General features: G+C 35.5%; 1 protein-coding gene across 1 annotated transcript; it reads left to right on the top strand.

Annotated features, from left to right (window-relative positions):
* The first annotated feature begins 8,698 nt into the window (after positions 1–8,698).
* Positions 8,699–16,665, top strand: LOC140757770 (uncharacterized). The gene is made up of 5 exons (XM_073093643.1): positions 8,699–8,881; positions 10,209–10,302; positions 10,838–10,890; positions 13,970–14,106; positions 16,441–16,665. The coding sequence occupies exons 2-5, from the start codon at positions 10,224–10,226 to the stop codon at positions 16,562–16,564; spliced, it is 393 nt and encodes a 130-aa protein (XP_072949744.1). The 5' UTR covers positions 8,699–8,881; positions 10,209–10,223; the 3' UTR covers positions 16,565–16,665.
* Positions 16,666–20,962: the final 4,297 nt, after the last annotated feature.

Here is a 20,962-nt window from a genome sequence, read left to right as displayed (position 1 = left end):
AAAGAACCCAATACTGAAGTTTGTCCACCAAATAAAGTCAAAACTAGTAACAAACGAAAAATCAAAGAAGACGAAGAACATAGAGCGATACAAGAAATATTCTACTAAAAGAAGACGAGCATCAGAGAGTATATTCAGGGCTGCAGCATCGTCCAGTGAGGGTACAGATTATGTAAGTATTATTTTACAAGCTTATATTTAGCATGCCCTATTAGTATGTATGTATGTAAGGATCCAATCATGCAACTTTATTTTGGAGCAATCAACCTTACCGATTGATATGAAAATGTTGCATACATGTTTAATTTGAATTACAATGATTTAGCTTAGTGACGTCATTCGTTCTAATATGGCGAATTAAATAAAGGTTTTGTTGAGAGATATGCGAAAAAAATGTGTTCGGAAAACCTTGCTTTTTTATAAATGTACCAGTATGTCCTTTGAAACAGGATTTGCGTCACGCACAGACTGTTACCAATCTTGTTAGTTACCAATGTTAGCAATCTTAAATTCGATTCTTCATCAAATTTTGATTTTTGGAAGGCAAAGCATTGGCTAGATCAATAATGGGCGTAAATAATACACGTTAGTGTATAATATTTTTGATACTAACACTTCACTAATAATCTTCACTTCACCAATAATTCACAAATATGCAGTTTGAATTCTCCTGTTTGATTACAATTCCGTAGCGACACTTCTGGCTTACAGTAGCAAAGTTTGTTTTTGTTCAGTCCTTTGGGATATCACCGCATCCGATAATACCCTAGGACTCCTGATCTATTTACAGTTAGTTGCAAATGTGTATGGACAGGGATAAATGCTATTTCTCTAATGTATATTACGTACTCGATAATTATATAGTTTTTTGTTTATTCCTTTTGAATCCTATGATAGCTGCTACTACTCCTGCTCTATCTAGAGTTGGTTACATGGAATAAATGCTAGATTAATAATTTGTACTACTATTTCATAATATGAATATACTTATAATTTCAATTTGAATATACTTATATAGTAAAAAATAAAGGCAAAAATTAATTTTATCACCACTAGAAAGTTTTGATGAGGCCTCGAAAGCGCTCAAGTGCATAAACCCTCATGCTTGAGTATCACTAGCGGACACCTACGAAATAGCTACATCGTAAATTTAAAATTTGCTTAATTCGGAATTTTATTAAATTTTATTTTTAATTATTTTGACGCTTTTATTAGCTTAGGTTGTATCTATGTATATATGTATGTACTGTTTTTTTTAGCATAATTTTCACCGATTTCCACAACTCTGATTAATTTGAAACTTTGCACACGTATAAATGACGGATGACAATGTTTCAATTTGTTAACAGTTTCCCATTATCATTATTGGAATAATTAATTCCCCAATTTATGAGTTTATCAAATATGAAAAATAAATAAAAGTTATAAAATAAATATAGTTCAAAAAACTAAAAAACACGCTTTTATGATAAAATGAAGTCGGTTAAAAAGTAGAAAATAATTTTCAATCTAGGATTCAATTAAGGAACAGTAAATAGTATAATTCTGAAAAAAAGCGTGGGGTGCTCCATTTATCAGTTATCGAAAAGTGAATAATAGTCAAACTGATTTCAGTATACCCTAATTTTTTGCGGTTTATGTTCTGTGTTAAAAATGTATTTAAAGCTATATTAGGATTAATTAAACATTTTTATATTTCCTTCCTAATATTTATACGTGACTACGTAGACTTAACTCATAACCAGTAATCTACTAAGTAATTAAAAGCCATTTTTTTCACCTCGCGCGCAATTAGATCGTAATCCTTGACCATCAATTTAGGTTTAGTCGACAACATTCCTTCCATTAATACTCATTATATTTTACTATTCCATTACCCGACTAAAACATTTTTATTCTCACGTTGAATACTCATTTATAACACTAAATAAATTTATTAAAAAATTTGGACGAATAATCGGATAGTCAATTTTTATCTAATGAGTCGTGGTTGGCTGAACTTGGTTGCATCTTTTTTAGGAGTAGCAGAAGAGCATACAATCCACCTGATGGTAAGTGGCTACTGCTGCCCATCATCATCTGCAATCAACCCCAAGTAAGATTATATTCGTACCTGAGGTCAACCACAGGCATCGCTACCCTTGAACACTTATGTATTATAAGTATATATTAAAAGTATGTCTTTCTTACTACACTCTTCAAACCAGAACATATCAGCACTTAAAACTGGTGTTATTAGTCACAAATAGGTGTGGCGGGGATGCCGCCGGAATCGAACCACAATGAGTTCGACCACCTTTAAAATCTCTGTATACTGTTTAGTAATATATTAGAGACTTCAATCTATCACCGAGAGTCCAAGAAAACGGCACGAAAATAATATAAAATTATTTATAAGTACGAACAAAGTGCAATAATGGAATCTGATATAAATGGAGCAGACAGTAGTCTAAAGTAATTAATATTGACAGTGAATTAAGCAGTTCCACTGAACTCGCCTCTGCAATTGATTGCTAACCTAATTAAACAGTTCTAGGAAATTCACTAAGTTCGAGCGATATAATTACATTTAAACTTGCCACTATTAAATTACATTTTATTATTTCTACAATTTAGATATAAAGGCGTCACCGCCACACTTTTCTGTTAATAACGTAAAAGCAGTATTCAGCGCTGTTTTTTTTTTGCCGATTGGAAGGGTATAGTAATTCCAGGGGCGTTCCAACTAAGGGTTCGTACACAAAACTGCGATGCGACGTCGCATCGCAAAAATCTGCGAGCTCCCTCGACGCATCGCAAAAACTTGCGAATTGATTCGCATCGCACAGTGGTTGTTGTTGTTGGTCACCCTGAGAGACGCTACGCCGCACGATATCGCATCGCAGCAATTCGCATCGCAATTTTCTGCGTTGCGAATTCGCATCGCGTCGCATCGCAGTTTTGTGTTCGAGCCCTTAGTCAGTGCACAAGACAAAACATTACGTATGATGTCACTCATATCATCATTTGTCTTAGGGATTGCAATCTGGCATTAAGTCAGGTTGTTGGTATGCCACTGAATCAGTGAAGTAAAAGCAAAGTAATATCCTAGTGGTTAAGAAACTCGATCTCTTGATGAGGAGTCTAAGGTTCAAATCCCAGACCTCTGACTTTTAAAGATATCTTAAGTTGTGTGCGTATTAAAAGTTAATTATCACTTAAATGGTAAAGAAAAACATCGTGAGAAACCTGCATACCTGAGGAATCTTAAAAATGAACGTTTTCGAAGTATGTGAAGTCCAATTCGCAGTTAGCTAGCGCGGTGGACTATGGCCTAAGCCTTTCTATTCTGAGAGTAGACCCGTGCCCAGCAGTGGAACAGTAAAGGCTTGATGACGATGATGAAATATTGCATAGTATGAAGCATATTTCAAAGAGCTCTAGTTTAAATGTTATTTCAATTAAATTTATCTTTTTGTGGTCCAAAACACTCTGCAATCATAAACAATACAAGTTCTATTAACATCCGTAACTAGTTTCATTGTTGTGTTTGTTAATTCTAACCGCTAACAACTGGGAACCGCAACAAATATGGAATTATAAATGAAACACGCCGTATTGAAGTTATAACTAGCTGTATCTGCATGATAGTTGAACTTTTGCATAATTATACATAATAATTGCATGGTTGACGCCGCGTGTCGCAGCGGTCACCATACCGGTCTGACGCGCAGTCCGGGTGACGGGTCCCGGCTCGATCCCCGGCCAGACAGATATCTAAATGATGAATTAAGGACTCTGTTTCTGCGTCTGGGTGTTTGTGTGTTTTTCTCTATGTATTTCCATAGCACCCACGATACAGGAAATCCTAGTGTGGGGCTGTGAGTATAGAAAGCATTAAGCTTTACGCGTTAAGTTTTAATAATAATACCACTTTCTACCCTCACAACCCCACACTAAGATCATAGGTTCCATCAAGATACACATAGATTAATACACAAACACCCAGACCCAGAACAGATATCTAAATTCATCATTCAGATATCTGTCTGATCGGGAATCGAACCCCAAACCCGTTGCACGTCAGACCAGTATGGTGACTACTCCTATAATAATGCAATTCGCTGTATCAACGACAACAAATTTGAGACCCATTGATGTGTGGTTTTGGTGTTGTGAGAAGCTTAGGCCATAGTCCACCACCCTGGCCAAGTGCGGATAAGTATTAAGAAATTGTGTTAATTCTACTTTAAAATTCGTTTGTACCAGAATACTCAGATATATATAGAGCCCACGTGAGGCCCGCGACTCTCTTCTTGCGGCCCGCGGGTCTGCCTAATACTCGTACCTATCCTTGCGGCCCGCGGACCTTTCTAAAACCAAATTCGTCTCCTCCGTCATTTCAAATTATAGAGATTATAGTGACATGGCTGAAGTCACAATGCTTAATATTCAGTTTAAAATACTGATTTCGTCTGAAATAATTAGGTTTCGGTTTCATATATCGCATTGTGTAGCTTCTTATAAAATGAATAGAGTAATTCATAAAATTGAATATACCAGTCTTCCGGTCTTCCAAATAGGTAGGTTTTCCTATATATAAAGGTTTATTTTTTACAACAATTGTGTTTCCTCGTCCTTTTACGATCTTAAAATAGCGACTTGAAATAACCGCTATTACAATCTCTTCCTAAACAGGTTCTTAAAGGGAAGCATATTTTAGTATACCAAGAATAAAATGCTTAGGCAAGCCCACAGCTTTCTTAGAAATTGATTTACTCGGTATTTCCTGGTTGGTTAAAAGGTTATGTAACGTCAGGTAGACTATAAATAAACTCTTTATATTAATAAGTGATCTTCAAAGTGCTAGGCACGACCTTCTGGGGGTTTGAAAAGCCCCTGTAAGGCGGTCGCGTAAAAATAATAAATATTTTCTATATTTAAACCAAATTAACCTTTTTTAAATTACAAAAAAAATTTTAACAAAAAATACAACCGACTTCTATGTCACTACAAAGTAAAAAATAAATGTTGGTTTAGTACATATTTCTGAAGCCGGCGCTCAATATATTTCGTTGGATAACGATGTAAACAGCGTGTCTAATATGAGCGCCGACTTCAGAAATATGTACTAAACCAACATTTATTTGAATTATTTTTTACTTTGTAGTGACATAGAAGTCGGTTGTATTTTTTGTTAAAATTTTTTTTCACCCTTTTTAGTGATGACATAATAACATTTATATTAATACAATATAAAATTGTATAAACGTGACCATGAATTAAGGTAAGGTCTGTATTTACATTGATTGGAACCGCCCACTCGCAGGGCGCTGCCGCGCCCTGCTCACTTAGTTTTATATTGTCTTATATGTTCCAACCTAACCTAACTAAATAGTCAATGATGAACTGGCTTTGCAATTTCATTAGAACCTACACCAAATATCTTCAAACACAACTCAATTATTCCCATCGGTTGAGGAGTTACATATTTTGTCTCCGAGCCACATTATCAGACCCTTAAATAGTCAATGATGAACTGGCTTTGCAATTTCGTTAGAACCTACACCAAATATCTTCAAACACAACTCAATTATTCCCATCGGTTGAGGAGTTACATATTTTGTCTCCGAGCCACATTATTAAACTCTTAAATAGTCAAAGATGAACTGGCTTTGCAATTTCATTAGAACCTACACCAAATATCTTCAAACACAACTCAATTATTCCCATCGGTTGAGGAGTTACATATTTTGTCTCCGAGCCACATTATCAGACCCTTAAATAGTCAATGATGAACTGGCTTTGTAATTTCATTAGAACGTACACCAAATATTTTCAAACACAACCCAATTATTCCCATCGGTTGAGGAGTTACATATTTTGACTCCGAGCCACATTATCAGACCCTTAAATAGTCAATGATAAACTGGTTTTGCAATTTCATTAGAACCTACACCAAATATCTTCAAACAAAACTCAATTATACCCATCGGTTGAGGAGTTACATATTTTGTCTCCAGAACCGACTCTGATCCTCATCATATTTAAATGGGACCAACTTGTAGCAATTGGCCACACACGAAATTAAAGGCATTAAAATAGATTCATAAACGGCGAAGTTATGGCTGTTATATTTACATGCGTGGAGGAGTTCCCCTCTTTTTCTCCAAAACCAATCGATGGATCCTAACCATATTTAAATGGGACCAACTTCCAGCTCTTCTCTACACAATAAAAAAAGAAATATTAAAATCGGTCCACTAACGGCGGAGTAATTGGTGTACATACATAAAAAAAAAAAGATACCGGCCGAATTGATAACCACCTCCTTTTTGAAGTCGGTTAAAAATGATGAACGATTTATGTACGATACTATAATGTAAGATAATATTATGTTTGTAAGATAATAAATCAAATGTTACGAATAGCAGAGGGTAGAGCGTCACGAAATATTTTTCATAGGTCCCTATTAAGTGGATCGTGCCATGCAAAAATATTGAAAATCACTGCTTTAAATTAATAAAGGCACACACGAAGCATCTCGGTAGAACACGATACTAATTGGATGGCTGTGTCAATTTCAATCACAAATCATATCGAATCAATCGAGCCGGGGATAATTTGCTCTGCCTTTTCCGGCGCTAATGATGCTCTCTTTGATTTGTTTCATTGCTGGAGTCAGATGTGAAAAGAGCCTTTATAGGCAGTTTTATTTTTCTATCAATCTTTTTATGTAGTTGTTATTTAATATTAGGCGTTTATTTTTTTTCTTTCGAATATATGTGAATTACCAAATCCGTTACAGACAGATTGATTAAAACTATTACTGCATAATATTAACATCAACATGCAAAATATAAAAATAATATAGCCGCCTGCCGCCAGCTGTCACCATTTTATTTGTCCGTGTATTATAGAAGTGCAAAAAATTAATAAATAAATAATATAATAAAAACCTAATTCCGGCCGGGATTAGAATAACTTCATTGTTTATTAAGTTTCATACCCTCTTGACCATTTTTATAAAATTATGTTAGTACCTATATATAGATAAATAGATAGAATTTTCTTTATTGTACCCTTCAATACACCATAACGATAATACACAATATATAGGTTAATTGTTTGCAATAGGCGGTCGTATCGTTAAGCAGCGATCTCTTCTAGACAACCTATGCATGGAAAAGGTATGTATGTTCAGTTCCAATTGAAAGATGCTTGGATAAGAGCCGATAGGTGGTAGAAGGTGGTAGAACCCTTTGTGGTTCGAATCCGGCGGCACCACCGCCACACCTATTTCTACCTAATAACAGCAGTGTTAGGCGCTGCTGTGTTCCGGTTTGAAGGTTGTGGTAAGGGAGACAGACTTTTCCGAGGCGTTCCAGCTTAGTCCTCAGGGGTAGCGGCGCATCTGTGGCCGAACTCAGGTAGGAATATCTAATCCTATCTGGGGTTGATTACACATGTCCATGGGCGGCAGTAGCCACTTACCATCAGGTGGACTGCATGCTCGTCTGCTACCCAAAAATTATAAAAAAAAAAAAAAAAAAACAAAAATGGTAGTAACCCTGTAGTAGCTAGAAGCATTTGTAATGAATTAAGTACTAAACTTAAACCTTTCCTTTACTCACAACACGTATTTTACGTAAGTTAAATTGATTTTATTAGATGGATAAAGTGAAGAATGACAGACGAAAGTCACGGAAAAAGCTGACGCGAAACATTAATTAATTTTGTTGTACAATTTTAATTGAAGTTACTAGGTTTAAGAAAACGACTTTTAATAAGAATTGTTTGGACTTAAAATTGTAGTTTAGAAACTTTGAATAAAAATCTGAATAAAAACCACAGAATCATTTAAATGTATATTAAAGTAATAATCATGTATATTTGATAAAAATTGTTGCGAATGGGAAACATACTTATCGAGGCGTTCCAACTTAGTTCTTAAGGATCAATCAGCAGTGATAGCCTAGTGGTTAAGAAACTCGGCCTCTCGATCGAGGGGTCCGTGGTTCAAATCCTAGGCACGCACCTCTGATTTTTCAAAGTTATGTGCGTATTAGAAATTAATTATCACTTGCTTAAACGGTCAAGGAAAACATCGTGAGGAAACCTGCATACCTGAGAGATTTATAAAAAAATATGTCAAAGGTATGTGAAGTCTACCAATACGCACTTGGCCAGCGCGGTGGACTATGGCCTAATCCTTCTCATTATGAGAGGAGACCCGTGCTCAGCAGTGGGACAGTAATGGGTTGATGATGAAGGATAGGAACATATTTGTTGCCAACCTGGTTCAGGTAGGAATTCAATATTCTCAGGGGATTATTACACATGGGCGGTAGTAGCCTCTTTTTATCAGGGAGACTGCATGTTTATTTCCTACTTAAGTATTATAGAAAAAAATCAATCAGATTTTGGATTTATTTAATAACGTGAAGTTAGTCTGAAAATAATCATGTATTTATTCTTTTTCTTATTTTTTGTTCATTTTCAGGAGAGCTCAGAATATGTGAGTCACAATGTGTCAGCAACGGTCAGAAGTAGGAGTATATACAACTCCTTTTTTAAAGATTGGAGACGAAGCATTGGACCAGATGTAAGCTACGTACTGACCTGTAGCCCCTTAAATCATAAGAGTGTAGGTAACAGCTATGTATTAGCTTGTCTATGCATTTTTCATTGCCGCCAACATAATAACCGCGACGAAGAGTGGGAGAAAACGACGCGCGGCCATCTTAGCGATGATATTCATTCGAAAAAAGTAACCGCCTAAACTACATCGTAATTTGTCTTGTAAGAAATAAAAACTCATGTTAAATAGTTATAAAGTGTTAGAAAAATTATTCAAAAACGGGCGAGAAAGGGTGCTTCGACGAAGTCTTCATAGAAACAAGTAAGATCACAAACAAGCTGAACCTTCGTGGTTCATCCAACATTATAAATTTTGACAAAAAAATTGACATTACAATTACGAAAATTCACACAACACACATACACACATTAAAAAATAAACAAAGGAATAAAAAAATAAGATCTAAGGGTAGGTATATGAAAAAAACATAAAAGATTAATATTTACCTTACAAAAATATTTCGTAAATAATTCTTCTTACTCGATTTCTCATGACTGAGGGTTGTGCCCAGTGTTGCCAAGTGCAGTGTAATTACAGTAGATTGACTGTAATTTTACTTATTCTCCTGCATTTACTGTATAATTTATTACAATTTACAGTGTATTTGACTAAAAATACTGTATTGGACTTTATGATTCACTGTACGTTCTTGCCGATCTACTGTAATTTTTTTTTTCAGTGCACTGTAACAAAATTTGACCTGGAAACACTGGTTGTGACCGTCAAGAACAGTCTTGTCTATGTTGGTCTTCTATAAATAATTACAGTAGTAGTTAATTGTATCAGACGTTACTTTGCGGAAATCCATGCTATTAAGTTAAGATTAAAACTACTTCGCAACAATCCGCTACAAATATGTATGATGGTATATATTTTAAACCATGCAGTATGTACCACCCTCCCTCCCTCAAAGGATGCATGCAGATGCAAAAATTAAAAATATACACCACCAAACATACCACCATCAACACGTGTTTCGCTCCAAAACGGAGCATCATCAGGGTAAGTTGACTCTACGACGGTTAATCGCTAAGTGACGCTGTCAACCTAATGCATGCCTTTTATAATGGTATCCAAGTAAAGGAGAGCTGGATACATTGATTTGTTCATTCAGCAGTGTAATCCTACTGTTGTTATTGTGCTTAACCTCTCAGCTCTCCTTTACTTCATATTTTTACCAACAATCAGTAAACAGATGATTATTCGCAGATTTAATGCGAATAATTAATCTATAACCTTATTATCACACAACTGTCATCAGTTGTTTACATTTCATTGTGGAGGGGAGGGTTGGATACCATTATAAAAGGCATGCATTAGGTTGACAGCGTCACTTAGCGATTAACCGTCGTAGAGTCAACTTACCCTGATGATGCTCCGTTTTGGAGCGAAACACGTGTTGGTGGTGGTATGTATGGTGGTGTATATTTTTAATTTTTGCATCTGCATGCATCCTTTGAGGGAGGGAGGGTGGTACATACTGCATGGTTTAAAATATATACCATCATACATATTTGTAGCGGATTGTTGCGAAGTAGTTTTAATCTTAACTTAATTACAGTAGTAAATATTTCGTAAATAATTACAGAATCTCAAGTTAACTATGGAAACCTTTCGGTTTGCCAGCATGAAAAATTGTGCGGAGATGGTGAGCAAGGCGTTGCCGGATAAATATGAAATAAGTAAGTTTCAATATTGTAAATTAATTGAATTGAAATTTCAAAACGAAATAGAAAAATAAGGCTTGAATTATTACTTTACTTTAGCTGTCATATCATCATGGCTATTTCTGCAGTATAAGAATGGTGTGGTTCATAGATGCTATCCCTGAGGACTTAGTTAAAATGACTCGGCTTGCCTTAGCTAAAACACATATTTCTGCCTTATAACAGCAGTGTTAAGCGCTGCTGTGTTCTGGTTTGAAGGGTGTGGTAAGTGAGACATCTCCAGCTTAGTCCTCAGGGGTAGCGGCACATCTGTGGCCGACCTCCGCTACTAATATCGAATCCTATCAGGAGTCGATTACAGATGTCCATATATATAATATATATATATATATATATATTAAGCAGAAATAGGTGTGGCGGTTGTGACTAGACAGTCAATCATCAAAGGGTGCTACCATCTTCATAAAAACTTCATACCCTTCCCCAATTAATGCTTGCCTCATACTAAAATCTATCATTATTATTCATGTTACGTTTATTATGTTAACAGAAAATATCCACGAATATGTCTGCTACACAAGCGATGATCACTATGTCACTGATGTAAGTATAACTAACTATACTTCTTAATTATACTCAGTTGTAATTATATTTAGTAGTAAGTAGATCTACTTCGGAAGCGTCATCGCCATATAATTTAGAGAAATAGGTGTGTGTGAGCGATGGTTTTGGCGGAGTCGAACCACAGAGTGTACCAATTTCAAATCGCCACATCTATAATAAACGCTAAACGCTTTCCACACTCACAGCCCCACACTAAGATTCCCTGTGTCGTGGGTGCCATGAACACACACATAGACAAATACAAAAACACCCAGACCCAGAAACAGAAAGCTAAATTCATCATTTAGGTATCTGTCTGGCCGGGGATCGAACCCGGGACCCTTTGCGCGTCAGACCAGCATGGTGACCGCTCCGCCACGCGGATCTATGTCTACATTAGAACAACAAATATTAAACCTATGTTCTGGTATTCTGGTTAAGGCAACGCGTTTGAAGCGAACCTTAGATACAGTTTCAATGCTATCTGGCATTAATAACAGAGTGTTATGTTGAAAACGTCCTCATTTTAGAAGTCAGTTAAAATGTTTTTCAATTAAAAGAACGGTAAAAATACTTCCTACTTCTTCCACAAAAGACCAACCAACCAAATTCGTATTTACTCATTCATAGCAGTTTTGGATAAATGAACTTTAAAAAGGAGCCTCCAAAAGCCAGTAGCTGACGTCGAATATAACTCGGTGTGGCCATAAGTCTTTCAGTGAGGTAATGAGACGCTAAGAACTTTGACACTAAAACCTGCTTTTCAGCTTCAAAGCTCCAACTTACTTCGTTAAGACAGTGGAGTGGCGCCTCACTAAGTGAATGTACACAAATTGTAAACAAGGAAAGTGTGTAAAAGGCTTTCATTCTCGACTGTCGAGTAGGATTTAACGTTACGGCCTGAAAAGTATTTTTTACGTTATTTGGCAACACAAATTTGGTACAAAAGTTATATTTTTATGATGGCTTCATTTTCGAGAAGTAATTTAACATTACAGCCATAACGGATACAGATACCATCATTAAAATTAAACTTTTAAGACCAAGTTTAAAATATTAAATCATTTAGAATTATAGTAAATATAGATCATTTGAAGGTGGTAGAACCCTTTGTTGTTCGACTGCGGCAGCACCACCGCCACACCTATGTCTGCCTAATAACAGCAGTGTTAATCGCTGGTGTGTTTCGTTTTGAAGGGTGTGGTAAGGGAGACATATGAGGATAGGAATATCTAATCCTAGCTGGGGTTAAAAACTGATTTCCATGGTAGTAACCACTTACCATCAGGTGAACTGCATGCTAGTTTGCTACTCCTATATTATAAAAAAAAATAGCAAATTAATAAGAGCGTATTGCGTTTATTGGAATATTTGAATATTATTATCAATTATCTATCACAGTTATTGTTCCAATTTTATTATGTTTCATAAGTTTACTTACAATGTTATATCTTAGTAAGTTTGTTGAAACCTTTGTGGTTTGACTCTAGAGGCATCATCGTCACCCCGATTGTTGAGCGTTGCGCTGTTCTGATTTAAAAGGTGTTGTAAAAGAGACATACTCGTACAAATCCGAGACGTCTATCTTAGTCTATATAAGTTATAATGTTACATCTTATATGTATATAAAAATCTCGTGTCACAATGTTAGTTACCGTACTCCTCCGAAACGGCTTTACCGATTTTCACCAAATTTTATATGCATATTCGGTAGGTCTGAGAATCGGCTAGTATCTATTTTTGATAATAAGTGATAAGGGTTGTTCACCCTTTTTTTTATTTATATGGCAACACAAAATTTGCCAGGTCAGCTAGTTTTATATAATAAATAAATCTTTTGCAACATGCCTTTAAAATTATGAAACAAAAGTTTCGCACACGATTTATTATTCTACGCTCAGTTTTAACATTGTTTTGTTACAATAATCAAAGACAATATCCAACCAATCGCAAGAGAATAATATAAAGGAAGCTACAGCCTGCCACTTACGTAACTTCCAAATACATCTTTGTGATACAACAGGAACACAAAAACTATCTACCTCATTGTTCGGGTTTTATCAGATTTTCATATCCTTGGAACAACGTATTGTTCAAACTTTCTGTTGTTTTCTAGTTTTGAGCGGTCTTTGTAAGCTTTATTGTTCTATTATTGAATCAAGTAGTACTTTGTGCTATTTCATAACGACTTACACGAGCAATACTTTTGTTCTTTTCTTCAATTGTAAGTATAGATTTATGAGAGTGTTAGGTCTTTGTAAGAATGTCCTTGTAGTTTCAGGACTAGAGTAGGGCTACGGTATCCCCTGCCTGTCGTAAGAGGCGACTAAAAGGGGGCTTCTGGGGTTGCGGGCGGCAAGAGTGGGAGCTCGAACCGTCCAGCAAGTAACCCCGGGAAGGACGACGGTGTGTGTGGCCGCATACCGTTGTAAACACTAGGTGTGTGGGAGGAGCGTAAACTGCTCCCCCAGGGAAGAGCCCGATTGGGGCATCGCGCTCGGAGGACTCCGGTTGTGTTCCATCGGAGATCCCGGGGGTCTCCACCAAGCGCCGAGGACGGCCATGACGGACATGATGTAACAATATGTGTCCTTAAATTTCTAGTGCTTACATGTAATTCCATTTATAAATAGTCACGGCATGCGATGTTTAACAGAAGTACGATAACTGACTATAATATTTTGTAAAATGTAGTCTAAACTGTAAAGTCTTCAGTTCTGAGAGGAGAACCTTTTACAGCAATGACACACTAATCGGTGGACGTTAAAGTTTCTTGTAAAGATTATTTATAATATAAGAGTAGCAAACGAGCATGCAGTCCACCTGATGGCAAGTGGCTACTGCCGTCCATGGACATCTACCACAGATATAATTAGATTCCTACCTGAGGTCGGCCACAGATACGCCGCTACCTCTGAGGATTTAGCTGGAATACCTCGGGAAAGTATGTCTCCCTTACCACACCCTTCAAACATAGCAGCGCTTAACACTGCTGTTATTAGACAGAAATAGGTGTGAGATCTCTGACTACCTATGAGATGGTGTGAGACTTCAGATTGTCTGTTTCGTTTGATTCTAGGAGGACGCTGGCGCTCCAGCCATCCGTCATGGTCACTTGATTGCCATGACGGTGGGTGGTGTTGAGTGCGACGGCGAGCGTGTAGCTGTCGGTATTAAGATGAGCTGCTTTTGCTCTTGGATTTCCGAAAATCTGCCGTAAGTCAATTATGAGAATTAGATTAACATACACACGCAATGTCCAATATTCCTCCTTTTTGATTCGTCGTAGTCGAAAAAGTGATGCGTTTTGCACCGGTAGCCTAGAGAAGTAGACAATCCTTGTGCTCTATATCGTAAGTACCATGAGCCCAACAAATACAAAACAATAATAAAAAATAATAAAACCATAAACAATAATTTTAAAAAAGGACACTAGCACGCTGAATAGAAATATACATAAGTCATTTGAAAAAGTAGTTTAAGCACATTTTACTAGATATTATTTATCTAGACACACGACTGTGCGTCCACCAAATTCTTTAGTACTTACAATAGATTCTACTAACAATTAGAGGTATTAGAAAATATTTAAAAATAAATTGTTGCAAGAGTTTAAAATAACTCATTCTACTCGAATGCCAGCTGACTTCGAGCTGACTTGTACAAATTGAACATGGAGAACTAAATCAGTTAACATACCGTTCCCATGACGGTACGAAGCATTTATCAACGTACACTTTCAAATAGAAAACTTAGCTCAAGAGAGTAAATCCATTTAATTTCCTTCATTTTATTAAGTCCGTTTATAGAGATGTCGATCTCCAGGGCTTTGGCGTCGGGATGAAACCGATAGACTATCTAGGTTTTTTCGTTAGGGAAAAAATGTATACTCATTTCAAACTATTTGCATTGCAAGAAAAATGTGATATAAATTTACCTTAGTGACATAATAACCACGGTTTTAATGTGACATTCCATCAGTATTTTGGGCCGCTGCTAGAATTACTGATATGGATTTCTTAGTAAAATGTTTAAATAAAAAGATATTTTGAGCTTACGCCATGCTAAGTTTAGTATTAAAGTAGCGCAAAAAATGTTTGTTAAAAATACGATCAAAGTTTCTACAACCGCTAAAGTTACAATTATTAAATAATAGTCATCTTGAAGGTATTGAAGGCGTGTAATCTTATAGTCACATAAAAGGTACAGAGTAACGATATCATAACTATACGTAAGTAAGTTCACACTAGTGATTAGAAGTATTATAACTACACAAGTATCTCCGTTATTCGACTGTTCTTGCTGAAGTCTCCGACCAGAATGTCGCTCTCTGTTAATTCGAGCGCCGCCAAGGTGTCGTCCCCACTTCACCTACCCGCATCTGTTTTTAAACTGTAGTGTCAAATGAGTCACATATTACTTTAATGTAACGTTATAAAAATGTGATATCGTTAATATCCAAGCTTCTTATTAACGATGATAACACAATCATCATTAAAACCTACTAGCCCTATAAATGTACCCTTTATTTCCGTAACATGCTTAGTAACACGACGTATCCAACTGGATTTTCCTGACATGAGCGGATGAAGAAGTCGCTCGCTGTGACTTAGAACACGAGAATATGTAAACGCATTTACCTATAAGTCTAATAGCTTATACCCGCCGCTTTGCTCGCAATATTATGTTGAGAGACATTTTCAAGTTATAAGAAAATGATAAATATTTTATTCTTAGTATTTACTATTGTATTATGTGTTATTACTTATATTATTATGTTAAAAATAAAAATATGCACATTCACATACGCACATACACACGTACACACACACACGCACACACACACACACGCACACGCACACACACACACACACACACACACGCAGATACACACACATCCTTCTAATATTACTTAGCGTTGCAGTGCAATTGAATGTTATAGTCCGTAAAATGTAAATCCGTAATTGGCTAATTAGTTTAACATAGAAAGTATTATATATATATATATCATTTAAGGAGCTGTGGATTTTGTTGAATAAATAAATAAATAAGGTTTAGTTATTTACTTCACGTTACACAAAAAAAAATATGATTATATTTCTGTATAATCTATCACAGCCTACTGTGATTTATTTATTATTAAACCTAGTGGTTACAAAGGGCGAACTTAACGCCTACTAGCGTTCTCCACCAGTTAACCCTTGTTGATAAAGAAATGTTGTGGTTGTGGTGTTGTGTGATTGTAGAGAATTATACATAAATGTTATAGTTATAGAGGAACATGCCTCGATGTTATAGCAAAAAGTTGCAGTTGGGACCGCGAACGAGGGCTACTAGTGTACCTAGCATAGCGAAAGAATTCTAAGTATATGAGACATGACAAAAGGCGTCCAGAGGAACATCGTGGGGTTTTAGCCGGTAGGAGTCCGGCATATCCTATCCGCTGCCTCCACAGCTGAAAGGAAACCATGTAGGCTCTCCCAACGAAAGAAAACATGTAGATTATTATTTCTATGACACAATATGTTTATCACATTAATCTTATTGCAGAGATGATACTATGAATATGAAATGCTGTGACCACTGCTGTGATGAAGTTAAGCCGGCACCAACCACAGAAGACTATAGAAATGAAGAAGCAACAAGCCGCAAAAGAAAGAAATCTAAGTTTTAGACATTTTAACAATAAATTTAGGAGATACCTATTGAAATATTTTTGTTTTGTAGACTCTCCACAAAAACGTTTCACTTTTAAATATAATTTAAATGTTTAAATTTAAAGGAGATGTTTCATTTTCGGCCATCTCATGTACACTATATCTAAAAAACACGAATAATTTGTATAATTGAAGAAAAATACACATATATTTTGATAACCTAAAGTATTCATGTTTAAAAATATTTAAAATAAGCATTCCTCATTGAAATATTAAATATGGCGGAATACTGTCAATGTCAAGTTTTCAAAACTGTCGATGTTGGTCAGGGGACCTATGTGTACCTCACACATAAGTTACTATACTCTTTGGATGTCGGTAATACTGTATTTCGCTGTTTTTGTCGTAAAGTTATTGTTACCTTAATACTTTACAACCTGGCTTTTGTTTTGGGTATCCCATCATTATTGCTCAATTTAATTAATTATTTATAATAATTATAACAAAACCACCTTTTAAATAGTATCTGGTTTTATAGATGAAAGTTACATGTCAAATTAAAAAAGAAGAAGTTGTCAATTTGATATGTGTAAAAGTGGATATATATATATTATAATTTCAATCCTGAATATGTTTCTGCTCTGTGCTGCTTACGATTTTGGACTGATTCTACCTTACTTGTTTACCCAGCTTATGTTTTATGGACTCTAGTGATTTTCGTGCGATCGTTGTGGATTGTGTTGACAAGGATTCAATATCATCAGGTAAAATATACATCAGTTAGTTGTATTAATCGTGAAATAATCGTTAATAATTTTAAACTAGAGAAGCTAATCTTTTTACATTTCTCTTTTTTTAGATAATTACAATAGCAAGACAAGGACATCTTGGGATGACAAAATAATCAGTTATTATTGCAACTGCATCGCTGGGCAACGAACCGTACTCGTAGGTAGCTGCGCTCACATTATGACCATTGTTTGATTTTTGGGCTGAGCTCGTCACAAGATATTACAGAACCTGCTACATGATTGGATGAAAATATTGATAAGGGAAGATATTGAAAATGAATAAATAATGTATCTAAGTGAAGAATAAATAAAATATTATCTAAATGTGTACTTAAAGTTGTTTTATTTACACACTTAAATGTTTTAACTAAAATAAATTGGTATAGAAGTACATATTTTGGTATGTTTGTTTTAAGTCAAGATTTATGAAAGTAAATATAATTAATGTTTAACAAATATAGGTATTGTTTCTCAATACATACAATACAATATTTATATATTACTTTTTAATATATTTTTTACGCCAATTCGCGTAAAAAATATATTAAAAAGTATATAATGTATATAGTGAGTTAAAATAGAATGACAGATGACATTATTACGGTAATCACTACCGCCATGATTTTTCCACTGTTGTGTTGCAAGTTTAAGTGTAAATTATTGTTTTTTAACAATTAAACGAACATGATTTGAAGAAAATGAACCCTTACGAATTGTTCTTTGCATGTTTTCTTAGTTTTTAATATTGTGTACAAAAGGTGGCCGGGAGCCCATACATTTTGAAACATCTCCTTTAAATAAAATACTCGTAACTTAAGTCCTTATCGATGGGGAATCATTGTGAAAATTGCGATTGTTTATTAATTTATAATATATATATACTTACTAACGCAATAATAAATTTTAAAATTATTGAAATTACTACTTATAAAAATTAGAAATCGTAAATACGAGTAGTAATATTAGCGAATATGCATTGATTTTAGGGGGAAATAAGTTCTAAAGCAATAATTTTGACGACGATTAAACTAAAAAAATACTTATCAAATTTACTAATCATAATTTTTGGTTTACTATCTGTATGAGTTTTATGGGATAAACTTCCGAAAAGCGCATACCGTCGATCAATCTGAAATTTGGTGGAAAACGAAGGAGAACCTCTTTTCGTTTGGTGTGCATGATCGCGCATTCCTAACCGATTTAGACTATTTTTTTTAGCTTTCCCCAGAAAGGGTTTGTGTGTGTATATGACACAGCGGAGAGGGTTTTGAGTTGTTAAAAATGTGGGAGTGACGCCCCACAGTCCTAATCTCCGCTGTACACAAACACGCACGCACGCGCACGCACACACACACACACACACACACACACACACACACACACACACACGCACACGCACACGCACACACGCACACGCACACACACCCGGGGCTAAGGTGATAGGTACTGCTACCGGACGCACTCCCCCATTTCACATTTTGTGGTGATAGCCTAAGTGGTTAAGAAACTCGGCCTCTCGATCGAGGGGTTTGAGGTTCAAATCCCAGGCACACCTCTGATTTTTCAAAGTTATGTGCATATTAGAAATTAATTATCACTTGCGAAACGGTGAAGGAAAACACCGCGCGGAAACCTGCATACCTGAGAAAAAAAACTCAAAAGTATGTGAAGTCTACCAATACGCACTTGGCCAGCGCGGTGGACTATGGCCTAATCCTTCTCATTATGAGAGGTGACCCCTTCCCAGCAGTGGACAGTAATGGGATGCTGATGATGATGATGGTTTCTAGTCCGAAATAAAATTTAGATCCTCGTACACTAGTGACAATAATGTAGGTGTAAACCATATAAATACCGATGAGTGGTGCGCTGCTCCCTTTGGCGACCGGTCGTCCTTGATGCACACACACTCGCGACTCCCGAATAGGTCCTCAGGAGCTCCGTAATAATATATAATTTAATATACGTCCCGTGACGAATTCCGAATGCCGACTGTATGTATAATGTAAGTTATAACAGAAACGTCAACATTTCTAATTTTGAATTTACTTTTTATAATCAGTATTTCGACCAGTTCTAAATACTGAACACTATCAAAATATCTTTTCATTGTATCATACTGTATAAAGTAGTTTATTTCCCGACGTTTATATATTTTCACGTTAATTTTTATAAGCAATGTTCCCTAAGTGCTCCTTGCTTATTCCCTACTATCCAAATCTAAATTATGCAAATAAGCTTACAGTATCTCGTAATAAGATTTATAGCGACAAGCTAATCCACTCGTAATCCGATTTGTCTGTTTAGCGGAGAATAAAAAGCTTTATCTAATACGAAATGAGTCCTTGGAGATTCTCCACAGATTCTTACACGTTTTAAGTTATACTTTTCAATATCGATTGATTTATGTATACAAATTTCGAGAACTTATCTAAAATTTGCTATAACCCGCAGCTTTGCCCGCAGTGAGAGTTTTTTTTGTATCCCTTCGGAGCGGTACTTAGTTTTAGTCTAGTCAGTCTGAACTCTAGGAAACATACAAGTAAACACACGTTTGCATTTATAATTAGAAATTAAACGAACTTACCTAAGTGAAGTTCCAATTTCAATTGTACGAACTGCATAGTCTCGAAATGATAATGTTGACATGTAGTACACCGCCAGTCGTCAGCCTTGTGTCACGTATATTCAGAGCTAAAAACCTCGAATTCAAATAATTTAAAACAATATCCAACCTACTTATAGCGCCCCCTACCGGTAAATGTCATTAAGTTTAGAGATCCTGGGGTCAAGATGTAAGTTCATTAGCTCGATTATTTTACAACATAGATGATATTATGGGTAATACTTATCGTATATAAGTATGGGTGGGTGGGTTATAATATCATTTCGAGACTATGCAGTTCGTACAATTGAAATTGGAACTTCACTTAGGTAAGTTCGTTTAATTTCTAATTGTACTTCACTGCATAGTCTCTTCAATGATAATGTTGACATGTAGATGTTTAGAGATTTGTAAAATAACGAGCCTATTAAACAAGATACAAAAACATTTAAATCCTATTATTTTTAAAATTCCTAATTTAATATATCTATTTAAATATTAATTACAGTTATCAAGTATACGTTTGATGTAACGTCTCTACTACAAAATTGAACTTAGATCTGATCCATTCAGCTATCCTTCTAAGAGGGTCTTAACTGACACTCATATGTTTAGACGTCAGCGTAGCAGCGTGGTAATGCGTGCTCTCTAATGGTATGTATTGTAAAAAATGATATATCAATGCCATCATCCTCCGTGGTTGGTAAAATCTAGAAACTGTCGTCTGGGAGGTCACTGTATTATAAGATTACATAAAAGAAATAAACTTATTCTTGTAACTCTCAAGTGTTACTAGGCCTATCTAGGTAATTTTATTAAGGATGTGCTGGACAATTACTATGAAATAATGGTAATACTAGATTGTTTGAACACTGGTTATAGTAAGGTTTAAATTCATGTGGCAATTTAATATACAATATCTTCCGCCAAGCAATTTGGTTAATATACAATAATGTTATTATTATGTTTATGTATACTTTTTAGAAGTCTCGACTCAGATGTAAGCGAATCGGTAATAA

The sequence above is a fragment of the Epargyreus clarus genome, unplaced genomic scaffold (genome assembly GCF_041222505.1).
Source record: "Epargyreus clarus isolate Ecla_fem2 unplaced genomic scaffold, WU_Ecla_fem_2.2 ptg000005l, whole genome shotgun sequence".
Taxonomy (NCBI): domain Eukaryota; kingdom Metazoa; phylum Arthropoda; class Insecta; order Lepidoptera; family Hesperiidae; genus Epargyreus; species Epargyreus clarus.
Note: the sequence above shows the minus strand (reverse complement) of the source record. Positions and strands in the feature narration are given on the sequence as shown.